This window comes from Brachypodium distachyon, chromosome 3 (assembly GCF_000005505.3).
Source record: "Brachypodium distachyon strain Bd21 chromosome 3, Brachypodium_distachyon_v3.0, whole genome shotgun sequence".
In the NCBI taxonomy this organism is placed as follows: domain Eukaryota; kingdom Viridiplantae; phylum Streptophyta; class Magnoliopsida; order Poales; family Poaceae; genus Brachypodium; species Brachypodium distachyon.
Window position 1 is genome coordinate 12,131,332 of NC_016133.3, and position 20,616 is coordinate 12,151,947.

A 20,616-nucleotide genomic window follows, 5' to 3' on the forward strand; every position below is an offset into this window, starting at 1 on the left:
TAATTGTATCACAGCTCGGCTGGCCTCCTCCCGCGCAAGAGCTGCTGCGGCCTCCACAGCCCACATCTGGAAAGCTGCTCATGAGATTGTCAATTTGTCATATAACGAACTCATCTTGCAAATGAGATTTCTGGCTTCTCTCAAAAGAAAAGGAAAAACAATATTAACGACTCCGTATATTCATGGTCATGGGAAACACGGGGAAGTTCGTCCCACAAGTACAACTGTCCTAGCATAGAGCAGAACATGAAGATTGGTAGAACTAACCTGCCTACGAAACGTCACTTCTTAAGCAGCAGATTTCTGAACTCATCATTTGATTTCAACTCTTCTGGAGCAACATCGGGTTTCTCATCGTCCTTCTTGTTCCATCCGCGTGGTTTCATCACAGCTCGTGGGGCGAACAGCATGTTCTTTGCTTTGGTTTTCGTGTCACCTTTGGGCATTTCCTTGTCTGAACTACCAGCAGCAACTGGCGGTTTTTCACCGTGTTCACCTTCAGAAGGCAACTTATCTGGAGAAAAGAATTCAGAAAATTCGCATTGATCAGAATCTGAAGCATAGTTACGAAAATAAAGGTGAATACAAAGGTCATTTCATTCTTATGCTCAGACAAGACAATCTCTTGTGAGTAAACAGGCATAGTTTGACGTCATATTTCCTCGAGGAAAAAGGGGAAATAGAATCGACAAAGGAATAATGATGTAAGATTATTAAATTAACCACCTACACATCGGTGTAAACATGCACAAGAGAATCCTAATACAGAAATTGTGAGGCGTACAGGTGTTTAAGTACATGCTCAATGCCAACAGGTATCAGAAGTTCAGAACTCTTTTAACTGTAAGAACTTGGTGTTCAGCCAAAAAATAACTGAGTGTTGCATTTACATGTGAGTTGACCACGTTTTTAAGTGTGACAGACATATAGGTAACTTGGTGTTCAGCCAAAAAATAACCGAGCATTGCATTTACATCTGAGTTGACCACGTTTGTAAGTGTGACAGACATATAGGTATTTACTGAACTGCAAGTACTGGCTTTGCTATCAAAATCAAAGTCACCACTATTTGTCTTGCTACGATTATGTTCAATGTCTGACAGTATCTCGTTAGCCCCCCTTGACTAAGGATTGAAAAATTGATGGTGGAATGACGTCTGCCAGTTCTGAAGTTCCTATTCCTTGTAGTATATGCATAGTCGTTATACGCTTTAGGTTTATATGAATGAAAACACAACGATTCTATATTAACCATAGAACAAAAGTGTGGTAACAGCCACAGAACATACCCTGGCCTTTGGAGGAAGTGCCTGCTTCACGGTTCTTCTTACTCTTGCTTGGATCTGAGTGGGCAATACTTACTTTCTTACTGAGCAACTTCTGCTTGTTCTTTTTAATGGCTGCCTCAAGATGCTCTTTGTCTAAAAAGTCTACATACGCCAAACCCTGCAAAAACATCCATGGAAAAACAAATCAACATAAGAGATTAAATGTCCTGAGAATGCTCTCCATAAACTTTAAGACCAAGAATTTACTCCATTTAAAAAATTACAAGAGATGAGCATAATGTGAAAAGCAGTGGGATAACAGAACCCAGCTTTTTATGCCAAGTACGACTGCACGAGAACCATTTGAGGGAAACATGCCTTAATAACAGATATCAGAATGGCGAAATATACAAACTTCCTATAGTCAGCTGAACATAGTGGGTTAACTGAAGACAACCTGGAAGGGCGATTGGACGATACAATACACCAATTTGATGAGTTTATTTGACACAAAAGAGCTTGAGAACAGTAACTTTCTGGAAAACATATGCACCTATTTAGCCAACTCGCATGTACCAAGGAACTACTGGAACATCTGGTCTGTTTCCAAGGGAGATATAGTTTAAATATGTACCGCCCAGAATACATGTGCATCTCCAACATAATATGTAAGAGTCTACCTCAGCCTCAGGGATAGAAACTACCAACATTTAGTAAATATGTCAGGAAGCCAGGAAAATCTACTTGTGCGTTGTTTCAGAGTGAAGAAATGCTTTGGAGCAAAGATTTTTGAAAGAAAAATGAAAGTCAAATGGGGAGAAGCTCCTTGGCATATTTAAAGAATAAGGTGAGGATTCAGACCCAGGTGGGCTAGCCCACTATCTATGGTGCCAGCTTGTTGCCCTGGGAGATGCCTCACTTTTGTGCAGAAATTGATCAATGAGTAGTAATGATTATTACATCAAGGGATGCTACAGGCAAAATAACTCAGGAAGCTGAGCATGTACCCTTGATTTTTTGGTGAATCTGTCCCTCAGTAACCGTATGTCTGCCACGCCACCAATGTCAGAAAAGAAACGGCGGATATGCATCTCAGTTGCCTATTGAGAAAGTAAGAAGTTAGTTAATTTATTGAAATTCAGAAGCTAAGTGTACATGAGTAAAAAAAAAGTGGCGTACTGTCAAGTCTATATTTGACATATAAGCAGTGCATTTGTCACTGTAGAGGTAAGGCTTCGGTTGATTTGAACTTTTATTTCCTCCTTGGCTGCTCTCCATTGATGCCTCAGCCTTCTCCCTGCTGGCTTTTCCAGCTTCTTGAACACTATTGTTTGTGCTTGGTTCCTTTAATCCATGGTCATCGGATGACACAGTGTTTTTAGGTGGATTATCTTTCCTTTTCTTAGCAGGAGGCTGCACTTTGCTGGTCATTTTACTTGGCTTTCTTTTCTGTGAGGAATCATTTGCATAAGAAGTTTCTTTGGGGACAGAATAAGGATCAGATTTAGCATCCTGCTGAGCCTTGAACATCATAAGCTCCTTTAAACGAGGGGTGACCTGGTCAAATAGCAATATAACTTTAGCAAGTATAGTTTACACAATAACCTAATGTACACCAAATTAAGTCACAGAGTTAAATTATAAAACACGTTTACATGTGGATATGGTAACCCCTTTCAAAATTAAATATTCAATGCCATGGATTTAGCGTATCTTGATGTACAGGGGATTAGCCTGTATGATATCAAAATTTGAAGCATGTAATCAAACTTTATGCAAATGGGACTAGGAACATTCAGAAACTTGTGGCATTATCATACTATGGAGAATAATCAAGCAGAATAATATACCTTATGAGTTGCGACAGAGTGCATTGAAACAAGTGTTTCATGCAATTATCACCAACCCAAGGAGCATTCGCTAACATCATAGTGTTGGATGTTCAAGAAAAAATATTGTAGTGTTGGAGGGATATGAAAGGTGCATCAAATCAATTGAACATTTACTCACCAGACACATCCAGTTTAATGGAACAAAAAAAAATGCTGCACTTGTCAAATGTTAAAACCACCATTATCCGTTTATCCTCCCACTGCCCCCAAATGCTAAAATTTGCAAACAAAACCAGATTCTTGACCAATAATAGATTGGCACGCAGAGCCCAACCTGATAACTCCACATTTGAAAGAAAAGCGTTAACCGGTTAAGGAAACTAGCATGACATATCCCCAGTCCCCACCACTATAACTGACCTGGCTTGAATCTAATCGAAGGAAATTGATAAGACTAAAAAGAAACAGAACATGTAAAACAAATGAGAATATATCCAAAAAGTTGAGCAGCGTACCTTTTTTACAGCAAGGTCATAATCATCTAAGGTGCCATACTCCCTTTCAAATCTAATCCACGAATAACATATGACCTAGTAAGTTGCAATCATCATTATTCATGCCTTTGTTAAGATTCGAGAAAAACATAAATGATGATGCAAAATAGAATTAACTATGGCCATTAAGGTATGCAATTCATTTGCAGTAAATACAAGTCAGGATTCCTATTGGCAATACAAATTTCACTAAATATAAAGAAAATTTAAAGGTGATATATTCAAATATTCAACTACTATTCAGTGAGCATGAGATTCAACAAGCAAAGGAAAACCATCAATTCAAGCACCATGCCATGGTGCTCATATTTGCTGCACAGTTTAAGTCCACCAGAATGGCTCCATTCGTAAGCTGGAAAAGAACCTTAACAACAACACAAGAGTTCTCATGTCATACCATGTCTCGATAGCTACTATACTTCCTAAATTTGACACAAATACTAGTCTTCCATGTTCTCTTTACAATATGACTGCTGCTGTTGCACTAATTAGGGTATGTTTGGTTCATGAATAGCCTTGCCACGACTAACCTTAGGTGACTGGCTGCCATGAAAAGTGTGGTGGACAAAATGGCCTCCACAAAGTCTGGCAAGAAAATGACCCCATGACATGTGGACCATATGGCTAAGAACGTGTGGCATGAACCAAACACATACCTAAGATGTGGCATGACTACTGTTAGGTGTGGCGACCTTAGCCTATGAACCAAACAAGCCCTTAGTTTATCTACTTGAAAATAGACCAAATTAAATAGGTGGGCTATTCATTCAGCTCTAATACTTATTTTTCCCGTTACTACAAATAGGCATGATATGCTTTTGGATAAATAACATATTCTTTCATAACATTCCATCATTGTAGAGCCCCACAGATCAAGCAGTGCAGTGCACATGAAATTTCACTGGCAGATAGGTTTACAGAACAAACAAGCAGTAAAGAAAAAGCTTACCTCTGATCCAGACCCTGCAAATTTTTTGCTGTAGCAACGCTTGTAAAGTGATCTTGCCTCTTGAGTATGTCCCATTTCTATCTCCATCGAAATATAGTGCTGCCAGACTTCCAAACATGACCCACTGGAGGAATAATAGATTCAACAGTGCTGCACATAAGGAAATTGCACAAAATTGAGCAAAATAATACTAATAACCTTTTCTTGAGAGCATTTTCCCAAACTCCACGGCCTGCAGCTAGATCTTTGCCAATATTACACTCTAATCTGGCCCAGTATGCATTGAAGGGTAGTAACTCCTCAATTCCTAGATGTGGTGAGAGAAACTCAGCAGCATCCTGATATTATATAACCATAGTTAATTCCAGAAAAAAAAAGTGTGTGTACACAGCGAGTTCACACAGATCGTACCACGAATGTCTGCCTAATCAGTTGGAAATCCAAGCCAGCTGGCATCCGTCTTCTTAAACTATCAACTCGGGTAAGATAAATATCGAGATACTGCAAAAATGAAAGGTAAATAAGGTCATGCTACATCAGTTAACAGGAAATTACGGGCAATTGGACAGGAATTCTCAAAAGGAATTACAGCTGTTGTTGGGCTCATCAAAACAAGCAGATCTACCAGAATTTACATTTCTTATGCTGATAAGAAAAGTGACTTCCAAGATACAATGAAATGTGGCGAGTGTATGCACGCGCAAGTGTGCGTGGTTGTGGGTGAGATAGAGAGGTCAGGGCTGCAGATATATCACCTCTTTCATTGGAAAAGAACAACGAATGGCCTGCTCAAAGACCTGGAAAAAAGATGCAAGGACATATACATCAGTGTTCCAAATATACATATAGAAGAAAATAATGCAAGAAAAAAATTGATCTTCCACAATTGAGGAAATGAAAGAACTATACTGAACACATTAGACATTTCATGACATGCAGTGTTCTCAGGAAGTACCTGTTGCTTTAGTTATTATTATCTAGTTAGTAGGTGGTAACAAAGTTGCACAAGCATGCTAACAAATACTACATTCAAACTGAACTTTCCTCCAACTTCATATGGAGTTCTCAGTATATAGTGGTAGCAGATAGGCACATCAGACCTCTAGTTCTCTACCTAAATACCCAATCATTTAATAGGTATTGCTTCATACTGGCAACGTATGCTTCCATGAAGGGGACTGAACTGCCAAGAGAGGTGAACAAAATTTGGCAAACGGTAGTTAAACTCAACAGCAATAAAATCTTACATGTAGCCCAGTTTGGGTCCTTTTTTTAAACCTGTGTGCTATTAACAACTAATTTTGTTTTTCCAATGAACAACAACAACAACAACAACAACAAAGCCTTTAGTCCCAAACAAGTTGGGGTAGGCTAGAGGTGCCAATGAACATGTAATAAAATAAACTGAACCACTGAAGATTATGCCACATTTCCTTTGCATATATATAAATACAATTTTGAGTTTGTAATGATAAAAACCCAAACAGCATACCAACAGAGAGACCCAAGGAACTCACATGTCGCAGTTCATCTTCAGAGGCATGAATACGCTCCAAAGACAGCAAGTAACGGATCCATAAATCACTAACCCACGTACAGTTTCTTGTGGCTCTGTGGTAAACACTTTTGAGTACAGCAGGTACCTGCAAAAGAAATCAGAAATTAAGAAAATTATTGACATTTAGAAGAAAACATAATCATCGTGAGATCAACAGATCTAGATGTACTGTAAGAGCGGTTTCGGAAATGACCTTCAGGGTTCTGTCCAGGTAACTCATGTATCCCATCCACAGATCATTTGAAACAGGAAACTCAGAAACAGCCCGCTCATACAGAACTTGAACACGAGCAGGGTCACCACAAGACTCCTCAAATTTGATGTATTTCTTTTCATCCCCAAAAAAATAACCAGCGGTGAGTTTACCCAGAATGCATGATTTGATAAAGAAAAGCTGTTGGAACCACATCACATGTAACCTGGGTGGGAAGTGGTTCGGTGGTTCCTATCATAATGGATGACCACTTGAACTGGAAGATTCACAGCAAATACTAGTTTGTTTATTATCGCTGCAACAATGGCCTAGCACACTCCTTCACATCCATGAGGTAATCCATGCAGTTATTGATATTTGATAGACAGAAAAATCATGGTATGCCTTTTTATGTACTCGCTACAGCATTGTCACACTAGTACAGTAGAAGGTAAGCTAGAAGGAAAACGCTAACTGACTTTTAGTTTTGTTGATTTTATGAAAATTAAAATGTACAGCATCTTTTTCACTCAGGACTTGTTATTATAGATGGGGAGTCTCATGCCGGTATATAGAAGAGATATTCATGTTTGGCTCTGATAGATGGGAAAGAACCAATGTAACAAGTCTAAAGTTATCCGTTAACAGGTAATAATAAAGTAAATTTGATGTACCAGAAAAGCCTGCAGTTTGTCAGCATCGGATGCAGATACATTGTTCAGTTGATCCTCATACTGCTTCCGTGCATTGTATATTTCATTAGCCTTTCTGTAAGCAGATACTACGTTAGGTGGCACACCATCAAATTCAGATTCTGGATCATTCGCATTGCCTTCCTCAGCTTCCCAGCTCTTATAAGCAGCAAGGATAGAATCTAAATGAGCCAGAGGCACGGATAACTGACGATGGAAGAGCACGCGTACGCGTTGACTTTGCTTTTGCTTCTCCTCGTCATTGCCATCAATTATGGTCAGAATTGCCATCTCGTATTCCCTGTAAGCTTCCCATAGTTTGCTTCCTTCAGTTACATGCAGCCCCCCTGCAGTGATGGCACGCTCGTGCAAATCCCTCATTTTTGAGAGGCCCGATGGCGAACATTGGGAAACCGACTGATCATTCTCCTCAACATAGTCCAGGTAATCACGCCATAACTTAATACTCTGAAATGCCATGTTCACCAAACTAAGTTAGCACTACATGCGTTCAACAATGTAAACTCAATACCACAATAACCGCTCGACATTACCAGATATTCTTGCACCCCATGTTCATACAACTTTTCGATATCACTGAAAGATTCGGGACTGTAACAACAGACAGTAGAGAGGTTTAAGTGCAGATAACATTAATACTTCAGGGAAGCATTTAAGAGAAAAGAATCACAAACCCAGAGCTCAATGAGATTTCATCCTTTGCCCAATCCTGCCACATCTTTGGTGTGAGAGGGAAGTACTTATTCATCTCCTCCCTTGCAGCACGAAGCTTCTCGATATTCCCAGATTTCCTCAAGCAGTGTATCAACTGCAAAAAGCAACATGAAGCAGCAAAAGACACATCAACATTAAGGTAGTCATACAAGATTTCTTATCAATCAACGATATTCGCTTCACCTAAGCACCCAAAGCATCCCAATTACTGAAATAAAAACAGCAACATAGTACTATCTTAAACAAGGACCTCAGCCGTGCCAAAATCATCAAACTAATGGCCAGACTAGTACTACCTCCGTTCCGGTATATGGGGCCCAAACGCATCCCTAGGTTAAAGATTTAACATGATTTTTATATTACAAAAACTATACCATTAGAAAATTAGAACATTTGAAGTTTCTAATGATATAATTTTTGTGATATAAAATTCATGTTAGATTAGTTAAATCTTCAACCTAGGTATGCGTGGGGGCCCCATAAACCGGAACGGAGGGAGTATAGCAAAGGTCCAAATGCATAAGAGAGCACCCTGAATTGAAAACCTAGTAAAAACATGGATGCCACCACAAAGCTCAACCAATCCGTGTATCAAAAAACCTACTCTTACACATATGCATGGTGCATCTAATCCACGAGCACCTGCTCAATATTTCAGCTCTTGATATTTCCTAATGATCTCAATCAGTATATGTACAGGAAAAACCCAGGCAAAACAGGAAAACATCCATCAACATCAATCTAATAGCCAAACTAATATATCTCTTAACCAAGAGCTCAGACATGTAAAAACCAGAAACCTAACAGCACTACTAGTGTAGCAGATGTCCAAATGCATAAGAGTGTGCCCTGACTTGAAAACCTAGCATGTAGATGTCACCGCAAAGATCTACCCAATCCGCGAGTCACGAAACCTATTCTTACTCTCTTACACACATGTACGAAATGCATTCTGCTAGCAATATTCCCTGATTGCTGGCCCTCAAGCATTATATATGTACAGCAAAAACCAAGGCAGAACAGCAAAATAATCCACCAACATCAAGACGATTTCATCAATATCCATCTTCGGCAGCGGCAGTTCAGCTACTGACATAAGCAAGCCTCTCGATTAACACTGCAGGACTGACGGATCGACATGGAAATGAAGAGCATGTTTCCAACTAAATGAGCTCCGCCGGACCAATACCACCACCCTAGTGACAAACTGACAGGATCGGCGTCAGTAAAGGTCCAAACGCGCAAGAGCACGCCCTGAATCGAAAACCTAGCGTGCGCGCAGCAGGCAGACAACATCGCGGGTCTCGCTTTCGCCTGGACCAGCGGGCGTCACAAAGCCCGCCGAAAGCCCTAGCTAATCAGCGAGGCGAAGGCGAAGGGCACAGCGAGAGAGAGAAAGGGATGGGGGGGTGATACCTGCACGTAGGACTCGTAGAGGGGATGCTCCTGGAGGGCGCGCTCCAGGGCCTGGATCCGGAGCTCCTCGCCGCCATCGCCGCCTGCGTCGTCGTCGTCGGAGTCCGACGAGTCCGAGTCAGAGTCCGCGGGCAAACCCTCTGCGGGCTTCTCCCCTTCACCAGCATCTTCGGCGACGCCCGCGGCCGCCGCCGCCTCCGGCAGGTCCTCTTCCATGGGCGCCGTCGCCATGTTGTGACTGTGGTCTGGTCTGGGAGCCTCGTCTCTTCCAAACTGGGCTTGGGCTCTCTGGCCCAATACGAGCGGGCCAAAGTGCTCTTTCTCTTCTCTCCGATTTTCCAGAAAGCACCCTGGAACCTGGGAAATTGTACTGGATGGCCCGTCACTTGCTTAAACCCCATTAGTACAAGTTTAGAACGGTGGGTGAGAGAAATTAATAATATTATCTCCTCTTTCATTCCAAAACAAAATCAATCGTATTGGCAACACGTAAAGCGACTTTTTGTGTGAGTGATTTACCTCCCATAGTTTCATGGAACATTTAATTGCCCAAGATAGTAACAATAAATTTCAGAATAACCAATAATCCTGCTGTTATCTTTTCCAAAAAATAAATAACCAATTAATGACCGCTCCGTCTTTCGTTTCACGTCGGAACGTGTGAAAAAGATCTTACTGCCTCATGTCATTCTGCATCCCTATAACATTTTTCAAGCGTATGATTCGCCGATTAGTGATTGTAAATTTGTGACCGTGTGTTCGGAGTAATCAGTAAATTTCCTTCCATTTATTCAAATACACGTCAGTTAATTTTGAACGGAAGAAGTATAAAAAAACAATCATCATTTCAATTTTTTTTTACAGCCAACAATCACTTCATCTTTCTTTCTGCTGAAATGAAACCTAGGACAGTTAAATGCTCTCTGCTGCGAATCGTGGACAATTCGATAATTAACACCAGCCCACTATTTGGCACACACATTTATTGCCCAGGAAATATATCCATTTAATTGACTTAATTTATTTTACTGTATTTGGGTTCGTTTTCGGTCGCCGGATGGTCAAAGCGTAAACGGAAAAACGCCCCCCAAATTTCCTCGGTTTCATTCTGGAATCGCCAGGAATTCGAAAGGGGAAGCAAAGCCTGAAGCCTCCAGGCGCACGCCACGATTTCCCCGGAGCAAATTTCGCCCTCCGAGTCCCGGCGCTGCCACCCCCATCCACCGACCTAGCCCCCGCCGGGAGCGAAGCGGGAGGATGTCTCCTGCGGCGGCGGCGGAGGCGTCGTCGAAGCGGCAGGCGGAGCTGCTCAAGCAGGAGGGCAACGGCTTCTTCAAGAGGGACCGCATCAGCGCCGCCATCGACGCATACACCGGGGTAAAGCAACTAAGCAGGGCCTGGGTTGGTTTACTCGCTGTCGCGGCTAGCTTTGTTCATCCCCCTTGCGGCTTCGCGTGCCGGAGATTTTTTTTGTTGGTCGTCGTTGGATTGGAGCCTGTATGCGGCCATTTGTTTCGGTCGGATTCGAAATGGTGATCTAGAACTAGAAGGCGCGCGTGTGTGATGGTTGGTTCTGGTTTGGGCCGTCGATGTGATGAATCTAACTGAATTTCTCTTGCGAAATTCTCCCAATGGCTTCCCGAGTACTGAGTACTGACCGTAGCTTGCTAGATTATGTAGCGTGGAAGGTTCTGGCATTCTCTTGCGAAATTACCTGTTGGTGTGTGCTTTACTCGTGGGCATCTGGTTGGTGTGAATGTGTGATTGCACATTCCTGGCTTTTAGCTTAGCTCAGAATGGTTACTTGGCACAATGCTGTTCTAGTATGTGTTAGCAAGGATGTAATGCAGGATGCAGAACATTTTATCATCCAGCATAGCCTTTTTTTTTCTTTCAGAAATGGATTAGAAATACCCCTCCAGTCCTCCTATAGCCTCTGCATCCGATGATAAAATTATCACAGCCATTATGTTGTTCACCCCAGTAGGCGAGAAGCTACATCATGAATATATATGTGATCTGTACCATGGATTCTTTTATTGCTTAGTTGCTGGTTCTGTTTAGATTTCCTGCCTTATTTATGTCTTACTTGCTAACTCAGTGCATTATGGTTGACAGGCCATAGCTCTCTGCCAAAATGTTGCAGTATATTGGACTAATCGGGCACTATGCTTCAAGAAGCGAAAGTGTGTACAATGGATACATATTTACATTCATTTGTTGTGTGTTATCTAATAATTTAATGCATGATCCATGTTTTTTACGTCGCTTTGTGTTGCTATGGAGTCTGGCAGTGAATGGGATAGGGTTGAGGAAGATTGTAGAAGGGCTATCCAGCTTGACAGCCACTCCGTTAAGGTGAGTCCGTGTCTTGAGCTGTATATAATGATGAACCTCTGTAAATTGCTTTGTTTATTTGTTGCAAGCTGAGGCTACACATCATACTAAATTGTGGATAAATCAGAAATGAAATCTGCTTTACTGCTTTTCAAGGACATCTTCTCCTGTAGCGAAAGTAATTCCATTTTCCATAACAATTTTGTCTTGAACAAAGATTTAATTGATGGAACTGTTTACCCTGTTTTGGGAAACACACTGTAGCATGTATCCACACCCTAGTGGAGTTGAACTTCATTTGGTATTTCAGTGACTTTTATCCTTATTCTGCAATAGGATGTCATATGGACAAATCTGAGCTTGCATGGTGTTGGCCTCTCAGTTGGGTGACGGGCTTGAGATCAGGATGCGCTATGTAGTTGCACTCATTATTAACCTTGCATTTGTTTGGTTTATTTGGTTGGAATTGAATTTTACAGAGACCTGCTTTGCCAAATCATTTATGAGTTCCTACATCATTTGACTATGATTGTATGCTGAAGTGCTTGTTCTTACTATAGCGAAATGACCTTGAATTCATTGTTGCATTCATCAGGTCTTGAAGTCAAAATACGAGTTGTCTTATTAATCTGTTAGCAAACCTATAATGACGTTGCGTTAAGTAATGTATACGGTTTTAGTACTCTGGAAAAAGGTGAATAAAAGTACATGTACCATTTCAAGATAATCGAGCGTCCTTCTCAAAGAGAGAAAGTAAGAGATGGTTGGCAATGCTAATATGTTTAGTGTCTTGTCTGTAGCGACAGTAATTTATTTGTTCTGTTGACAGGCACATTACATGCTTGGGCTTGCACTTCTGAACAAGCAAGAATTGGCTGAAGGAATAAAAGAACTAGAGAAGGTTTCTCTCTTTCACACACCCACACACAGACAGTCTCTGGGGACATTACTATATTATCTTGTTCTATTTTAGTCCAGATATCATTAGTGACTTTCTGAATAGTTCTTGAAAATATTAAGCTGGCCTCCCCCATTATCACAAGTACCCACTTTGAACCTAATACAATAATGATCTATTTGTTTGGTGATAGTTTGAAACTTTGAATGTGCCTTAAATGGGCATACATTGTTGCCTTTTCCTGTTAAATATGATCTAAGTTTTTTCACGTACTAACATCGATCTGCCCTGTCCCTGTCCTCTCATTTTGGTAAATTATACAATTGTGATCTTAATCTGAGTAGTTGAATAGTTCATAATACATATAGTACCAACATAAATAGGAAAGTACAGTACCAAATGCCACAACTGATGTAGCTTGTTCTTCTTCTGATGTTTTTTTAGTTCCAAATTAAATTATGTTTATGCTATTTTCACTGATGAACCGAACTACTCAAAATTAGGCTTTGGAGCTTGGAAGGGGTGCACATCCTACAGGCTACATGGTTGAAGATATCTGGCAAGAGCTTTCTAAAGCAAAATACATTGAATGGGAAAGCCGTTCAAAAGAGCGGTCCTCCCAATTGCATAGGCTGAAGTACGTAATTTTCTCTGTGTTACTTAATTTAGCGTCACTGGTGGGATATCATAGTTCGCGCCTAATATATAATTTATGATTTTTCAGGGCAGCATGTGAATCAGCTCTTAGGAACTATAACAGTGTTGACAATCCAACTGCAGATGTGTGTCAAGAGCATCTAGTAGAGCTAGACGAAGTTTTCAGGAAAGCTGCGAAGACTGATACTCCAACAGAAGTATGAAACTGCCTTACACAGTGTTTACTTAAATTGGCTCGACTGGTTTAACCAAACAATGTATTTATCCTATGCAGATTCCTGACCATCTCTGCTGCAAGATTACACTTGATGTCTTCAGAGATCCAGTGATCACTCCAAGTGGAATCACCTATGAGAGGTCTGTGCTTCTTGACCATCTAAACAAGGTAACTGACCCGACCATAAATTATCTCCTGTGACCTACTTAACTCCATGTGTTTTGAGCACCAAACTTAGTAGCTTCACGAAATCCGCAGGTGGGGAGATTCGACCCTGTGACCCGCGAAGCGCTTGAGCCACACCAGCTGATCCCAAACCTCGCCATGAAGGAGGCTGTAGATGTATTTTTGGGCGAGCATGGTTGGGCTTACAGGGCGAGGTGATTGATCTGAACAGTTTGGGTTTTGTTAGGGTACATCTGGGCTGGAACAGGTGAGATTGACAACACATAGAGTTTTGATTGATAGTTCGTCGATGGCGTCAAAGGAAAGATGTACATATATATTTTGTATGTACTGCTTTTAAATTGGATCTGGAACCATACATACATGGAACATCTGATGACTTCCTGTGTAAAACAAACTGTGGAGGAGCTGTGGAACTGTTATTAACTCTTTTTTTTTGTCTATCTGTCTTTTCTGAACGTTTAGGATCTGAGTCTTAATAAAAACAGGGGAGTAACTTGAGGTTTCTGAGAGTTCAGAAGTTGAGAACGATTACCACCAAAATCCTCTGCCGGTTTCATTTCTGATTTTCAAGCTGTATAAGTATTACCGTAGCAAACTGGCAGTCATTTTGTGGGGATTAATTAAGAAGGCCAACCAGAAAACTATCACTACACATTTTTTTAGCAAGGGCAGCACGTGATGTTCGTACTTGTGATGTTCATGTAGTATAGAGAAGAAGCTCGCGGGTCCTGGTAAAAAAAAGAGAGAGAGAAGAAGTTCCCGGGCCTTGCCAATCTTTTTCTTCTCGCGAGAACCGGGCCCTTGCCAAATAGAAGACCCGTTGAGGAAGAGGAGGCCCACTAGTTGTGATGGAGCAGTTATGACCCAGCGGCAGAGCACAGTTGAGGCTTTTGCTCAAAAGAAAAATGGAAAGAGAGAAGACAGTTGAAGCGAGCGGTGGAGTAGGAGCCCAATCATTTCTTGCCCGGCCGACCATGCCACTAAGATATAGACACGCAGAGAGCGAGATGAGCTCGCGCTAAGCATATGTGGGATGGGCTTCTTCTTCTTCGAGTACCTTTTGCCTCCAATTTTTTTTCTTCAAAATTTACAAAAAAAAATCCTCGATAAAACCATTCTATCTGGGTTATTATGCCCTTTCCAATCTACTTTCATAACAGCGTGTGCTACACAACAAAGCCGCATTCAGGAGAGGGTATTTTTTTTTTGGGTTGAGAGAATTTCGATGTCTAACTCTAATTTGACTTACATAAAAGCGGTACGTGGAAGGGGGTATTTTTTTGGGTGGGAGGAATTTCGTTATCCAGATCGAAGTTGACTTAAGGACTACTAAAAATGTTTCAACAAACGTCGTCAGTCCTCTAAGTAGCACCTACTAATTATATTTCTGCAAAGGGCAAAGGCTGGACAATTTTTTTTCTTCCCGATATATCTATAGCTACACCTGTTTCGTGTCCACCGTTTCTTCTCCTCTCGCCTTCGACTGGGAAACCCTCCTTGTTCGATATATAATTTAACCAAAAAGTTCAAACTCTCGAAATATATTGTTGATGATCATTATCTTTTTTTCCGATAAAGGAACCTTTTATTTAACTTAAAAGTCGCGTCAAGAAAATACATCAAGCAAGTTCGCACCTAGCCTCTGCATAGCAAGATGCACACAACCCAACAAACCGTAAGAAAACGAAAAGTAGTTCACCCGACAAGAAAGGCACTAAGGAGCTTGAAGCCGCAGTTTACACTGCCACCCATTGCGAATAAAAACCTCCTTGAGAGCTCGCTCCACTTGAGTACAGGCAGCCATAACCAAAGGCATGTCCAGTTCCCGCTGCAGTAACGCACAGGAATGGAGCCAATGGGTACACTGGAAGATAACCTGCATAAGAGATGTAGATTGTCAGTTATTGTTAAAAATAGTTGATCATTATCTAAATGAGATATAATTAAACGGGATCCTGTTTGCATCTCTATATCGATTACATTGACAATGTTTGTCTCTCGTTCTTGGGCTGTTGAATCTAGCTTGCACACAAGGTTAACCCTGGGTACCTAAATCAAGGTTGAATTAAGATGATCACGCGGGCCTGCGCGTGCAGCTAGCGGTCAAACCCGGCCGGAAAAAGTTTAATTTGTTTGTTTGTTCAATCTACGGCCGGGCTGGCACAAGGCACATGCATGCAAGTGCACACAGAGAGGTCGGTGCATACTCCAGAATCAAGAAGATCTGCAGAAAACAGAGAGAGGTTAATTAATACTCCAATGAAGACGCATGGCGGCGCGTGCACCAACTGGACCGCCAAAATGCATGCATGCCATATGTATTAGTACACACTTAGACGCCAATATTCCAAGCATGCATATGGCACTATGCGCTTTCTTATACTCCATCCGTCCAACAAAAAATGTCTTAAATTTGACTAAATTTGAATGCATTTATATACTAAATCATGTCTAGATACATCCAAACAAACTTGAGACATCTTTTGTTGAACGGAGAAAGTAGCATTGAAATTTCAAGATTTTGGTATACCAAAACTGAGGAAGAATACATAATGCCTTATATTTCTCATTCATGCACTTATGCACATGCATGTACGACGTACACTTATTACGGATGGAAGGATATTAAAACGCCCGCAAATGCAAATTAATTAATTACTGATCGAATTAGCCGGGCGATGGAGTGATCGGCCGAGTTAAGCACACCAGCTGCCAGCTGCCGGCGGTGAAGTCGATCAGTCGGCGAGCAGCCGCCCAAGCTAGATCTTAGTGCATGTATATAGCTAGAAGATGATCCAATGAATGGTCGACTAGCGTTCCGGGCCGGGGGACCAACAGGAGACGGTACGTCTACCTGATCGCTAGGGCACTCCTCACCTCCATCCATGCGGTGCCGCATTAACTAATTCGATTCTTCTTCCTTCTCCTTTCCATGGATCCTCTTTTGGCTGGACCATATGCAGGTCACCGAACTCACTAAATACACTCCCTCGCTCACTGACCTAGATAGCTAGCTGATGCAATGCATACATCATATATATGTGCATGCTTTCTTTCATTTCATGCTAGCTAGGCATGCAAAGCCAGTATATGTTTTGGTCTTGCATAATGCATTCCGATGCACTTTCTTACATATATAAGGCTATTTTATTTTTTTAGTTTCTAATCATGTCCTAAGAAATTACTAATATTCAATGTATAACTGCAGCAATGTTTTCCTTGCACAATGAATCTCTGTCCCCCGTGGTAGCTGGCTTAATTTCTCTTGCACGAGTATAATACAAATGCCGAACAACGGTAAATTTTAGAATATACATGTAGTTGCCTTTTCTCACTCGATCTCTGTTAGTGAGATTATTATATATCGTCCGTGGCTAATTGTCTACCTCTACACATCGACATGTATTTGAGATGCAGCGGAAAAGAATTAGATACATTATCTGTTCGGCACCGCCAAAAAATGATATATATACTAGTCATCCATATATGATTCACATACTTACTCCGTCCACAAATAAGTGACTTCTATGATTTGTCCTAATTCAAATATTCTTAGATTTAACCGATTTTGTTGAAAAGAGTAGCAACACATATGTCATAAAAATCGGCATATTTATGAATCCCATTTCAAAACGGATCGATCTAATGATACTAATTTTAATTTGTGTCGTAAATGTTGCTATGTTTTCCAATAAAGTCGGTCAAACTGTAATATTTCTGACTTAGGACAAAAGCTAGAACTACACTTATTTGTGGATAGAGGGACTGGGAGTATGCACTTGTGTTCTCAGCAAATTAAATTGCCTAGCTAGCTAGTTTGTCAGAATTACACTTAACACATGTTCAAAAGCGGTTTACTGTCGACTAGTCTCGATCATCGGTACACTAAGATCAGCCACGCATCTTATTCAAATCAATCAAAATATTAATGCCATTGTCGCTGAACTTTATTATGTTTGGCATCCACTTAATTATTGCAATTTCCATTGGATACACAAAAATTCATGGTGCTCGCTAATAAACCGCCGCCACTCGTATATTTTGTCGCATAGGTGTCCTGGCATTATCATAACCGAGTGGCGACTATTCTTGCCCTATGGTATACGCTTGAAGGATTCAATTTGAAAGGTGCATCATGTGGAAGAAGCAACCAGAATTTTATCCTCCATTAATGCCTTCGACCTAGCTAGCGACTCGTATGCAAGTTGCTCGATGACCAAACATATCTTGACGTTCTTTTATTTTGCACGGTGTACTAATATTTTTCTTATTATGCATTTTTACCCTTGCATATGAGTTGTGAAAATGTTATTAATTACCTCAAAACTTAAATTTCAGTTTGAAAAAAAAATTAAGTAGTGAAGTTTTTTGTACTTTCATACTCATTTTTGTATTCAATCAATGAGAATGGTGACTTACTGAAGTAAGTGTAGCTTTAATGTATGCACACAAAATTACTTCTGATATAGGTTGAATTGTGAACGAGAAATGCACACTAAACACGTGCGATATCAAAATGTAAGATTTGTAACATAGAGCATCCAAAAGATGCATGCACAACCCTATAGAGAGTTAGAGAGACAAGTGTGACAAAACCAATTTGGTATTGAGTACAACATGTAAATCCCCTATCAGAATACAGTCGTTGAGATCTAGTGAGGTTAGGCCAAATTCCTTTGACTTATCTTCTACCCAACGTCTAGAAGAGCTAGCCATAAAAGTCATGCCATATTTTGTTCCCAAATTTTTTTATCGCAAAAATAAAATTCTCTCAGTAATACTTTATTTTGCAAAATCAAGAATAACACTTTAATCCACAGAAATGATGAATCAAACTAAAATCACATCCTAAAAAAATCATTGTGTTTCACACGGGTTGAATTTAGTTTGTTCTCATTTGTATCGATTGAACTTCAGTAAATAGTGGAGCTTATGTGCTGTTATACATTAACATTGCTCTAGTTACCGGACATGGCAATGAGGCTTTGATTCAGCTGGTATGTGTGTGCTACCTCGATCTAGCTAGGTCAAACGCATGTCTAGATTGAGGCCCTGTTTGGTTGGGTTTAAAACTGCTTTCTGACTTTTGGCTTATAAGCCACAAAAACACCAAATTAGGTGCTTTCGGCTTTGGCTTTTGACATTTGACTTGATATTGTTAGATGATGGTATAAGCAAAAAGCCAAAGTCAAAAGCAACTATTTATGTGCTTTTGTGGCTTATAAACCAAAAGTCAAAAAGCAGTTTTAAGCCCAACCAAATAGGGCCTGAAGAAACTAGCTTCACCAAGATACAAAAGAACATGGTCTTGCTGAAAATACTACACAAGTTTTTCAGGAACTCTTATCAGTTAGTTTCAGTGATGCCCACAAAATGTTCTAGCTAGAAATATCTTGATCCGGTTACTCTCTAATTCCAATCAAACCACACGGTCACTAATTCAGTTTTCCACAGCATGCATGTTTTAGTTTTGCAATTGGGCCACTGTCAAGAGCGTCAAATCCATGTGTATATATATGTTGATAGCTCAACAGATCATGTACCGGACAGGATATACACTTCTTCTCTAGCTTATGTGTAGCCACAGCTTTAGTTCTAGATATCAGCATGATCAGCGCAGTACTCACATATATAGAGCTATTCTGTTTGATGATATATAACTTACATGGTATGTGCATGAGTTTGACAATGTCTTCTGCACTTTAGAGTTTGAGGTGTGTGCATATTGATATGACAAATGAGAAAAAGGAAAAGTGGCAGCAGAAAAGAAGGAAGATTCATCCATAGTGAGAGAGCACTGTTCATCAGGGGGTCATATACATATGCATGATAAGCTTTGGAAGATAGCTAGCAAGCTAGGTACCAATCTCTATGATTCCCTTATGCCACATCAGTGGGTGACACATGATACTTTAGCTAGCCATGGGATGGAACTTAGAGTAGCTAGTATAGTCTATATGTCTAGCTTACAAGTGTAAGGTCATGCATGCACGAATGCATGCATTGCACCAAACTTGTTAGACAGTACGTATGTGTCATGCATGATAATCTTGCTAGTTAGCCGATCAATCGATCAGACAAGACGCTGTACTTTTCTTTGTGTTTGGAGCAACACAAACCGTACGTATACTCCATAATGCATGTATGCTGACATGCAAATTATCTTACATGAGCTTTTTCCTTAATTTATACTCCCTCCGTTCCTAAATACATGCAAATTTGCACTAAAACCACGACAAGTATTTAAAAACGTTCTAAATACATGCAAATTTGCACTAAAATCATGACAAGTATTTAGAAACGAATCGAAGGAGAGAGTATATTCATGCATATCTGTATGTATAAAGTACGTGTACGTGACACCGTTTTCCTGGGTCCCGCACACTGATTGCAGTTAGTTAGAGAGATCCCATGAGAGAGAGAGAATCTGAAGTCATGGGCATCCCTGTCCTGGGTCATGAAATTAAGCTAGTTGTACGCATATCAAATGAAGAGCTACTATCTTTAATTTATTTCAAACTATAAGATGCATGTTTTCGTAGGTCAGTATATATAAAGAGGTCTTAACCTACAAAGCCACAAAGATCGAACATTTTGCGATCGACAACGTACGCACTGGTGAAATTAGATGTTTTAACCTACAAAACACGGTGGTGCTGGTGCCAATTATAATTAAACTATACATACAGGGGGAATGCTAGCAAACAACGGCACGTGCCGTAAATTTATACGTACCCGCTGCTTGGGAATGTCGATCGATCGATCGAATTCCCCCGGAGGACAGCCTGCACATATATACACACACGTACAGTATACATGTACCTGTGAACACACGTCTGGAGGGTACAAGTATTAAATGACCGATTGTTGATATCACCATGAAAAAATTGGGCCAAATAATTAAGTTGTCATGAAAAACTCTTTAAAAATTAACAAACTTTTTTCCGCAAAAAAATATTAACAAACTTTAATGCAATAGAATTAGGATCGAAAATCAGGTTCTCATTTTGACACAAAGAGGTAGGGACAATTAAGGTTTTGACTAACGAATGAAAAAAAATTACAGGGAGCATCGGTATTTGTAGCTGCCGAAATATACCGCTAGTTTTTTCAAGCGAAAT

General features: G+C 40.4%; 2 protein-coding genes across 2 annotated transcripts; one reads left to right on the plus strand and one right to left on the minus strand.

Moving 5' to 3' along the window:
- Positions 1-93: 93 nt before the first annotated feature.
- On the minus strand, positions 94-9,484 carry LOC100845498 (squamous cell carcinoma antigen recognized by T-cells 3). Its single transcript, XM_010235952.3, has 15 exons — positions 9,198-9,484; positions 7,742-7,875; positions 7,601-7,658; positions 7,029-7,514; positions 6,355-6,489; positions 6,121-6,246; positions 5,359-5,400; positions 5,015-5,104; positions 4,802-4,941; positions 4,604-4,727; positions 3,616-3,690; positions 2,448-2,825; positions 2,276-2,368; positions 1,290-1,446; positions 94-514 (listed from the first exon to the last, which is right to left on the minus strand). The coding sequence occupies exons 1-15, from the start codon at positions 9,426-9,428 to the stop codon at positions 282-284; spliced, it is 2,502 nt and encodes an 833-aa protein (XP_010234254.1). The 5' UTR covers positions 9,429-9,484; the 3' UTR covers positions 94-281.
- Positions 9,485-10,242: 758 nt separating this feature from the next.
- LOC100836664 (E3 ubiquitin-protein ligase CHIP) lies at positions 10,243-13,956 on the plus strand. The gene is made up of 8 exons (XM_003573248.4): positions 10,243-10,574; positions 11,316-11,383; positions 11,492-11,555; positions 12,364-12,435; positions 12,936-13,069; positions 13,157-13,286; positions 13,364-13,474; positions 13,565-13,956. The coding sequence occupies exons 1-8, from the start codon at positions 10,455-10,457 to the stop codon at positions 13,688-13,690; spliced, it is 825 nt and encodes a 274-aa protein (XP_003573296.1). The 5' UTR covers positions 10,243-10,454; the 3' UTR covers positions 13,691-13,956.
- Positions 13,957-20,616: the final 6,660 nt, after the last annotated feature.

Coding starts and splice junctions, on each gene's coding strand:
- LOC100845498 (XM_010235952.3), bottom strand. CDS start 9,428: ATGGCGACGGCGCCCATGGAAGAGGACCTGCCGGAGGCGGCGGCGGCC. Junction 6,490..7,028: donor ACAAACTGCAGGCTTTTCTG/GTACATCAAATT, acceptor GGGGATGAAAAG/AAATACATCAAATTTGAGGA. Junction 2,369..2,447: donor TGTCAAATATAGACTTGACA/GTACGCCACTTT, acceptor CTTTCTCAATAG/GCAACTGAGATGCATATCCG.
- LOC100836664 (XM_003573248.4), top strand. CDS start 10,455: ATGTCTCCTGCGGCGGCGGCGGAGGCGTCGTCGAAGCGGCAGGCGGAG. Junction 11,384..11,491: donor CTATGCTTCAAGAAGCGAAA/GTGTGTACAATG, acceptor GGAGTCTGGCAG/TGAATGGGATAGGGTTGAGG. Junction 13,070..13,156: donor TCCCAATTGCATAGGCTGAA/GTACGTAATTTT, acceptor ATGATTTTTCAG/GGCAGCATGTGAATCAGCTC.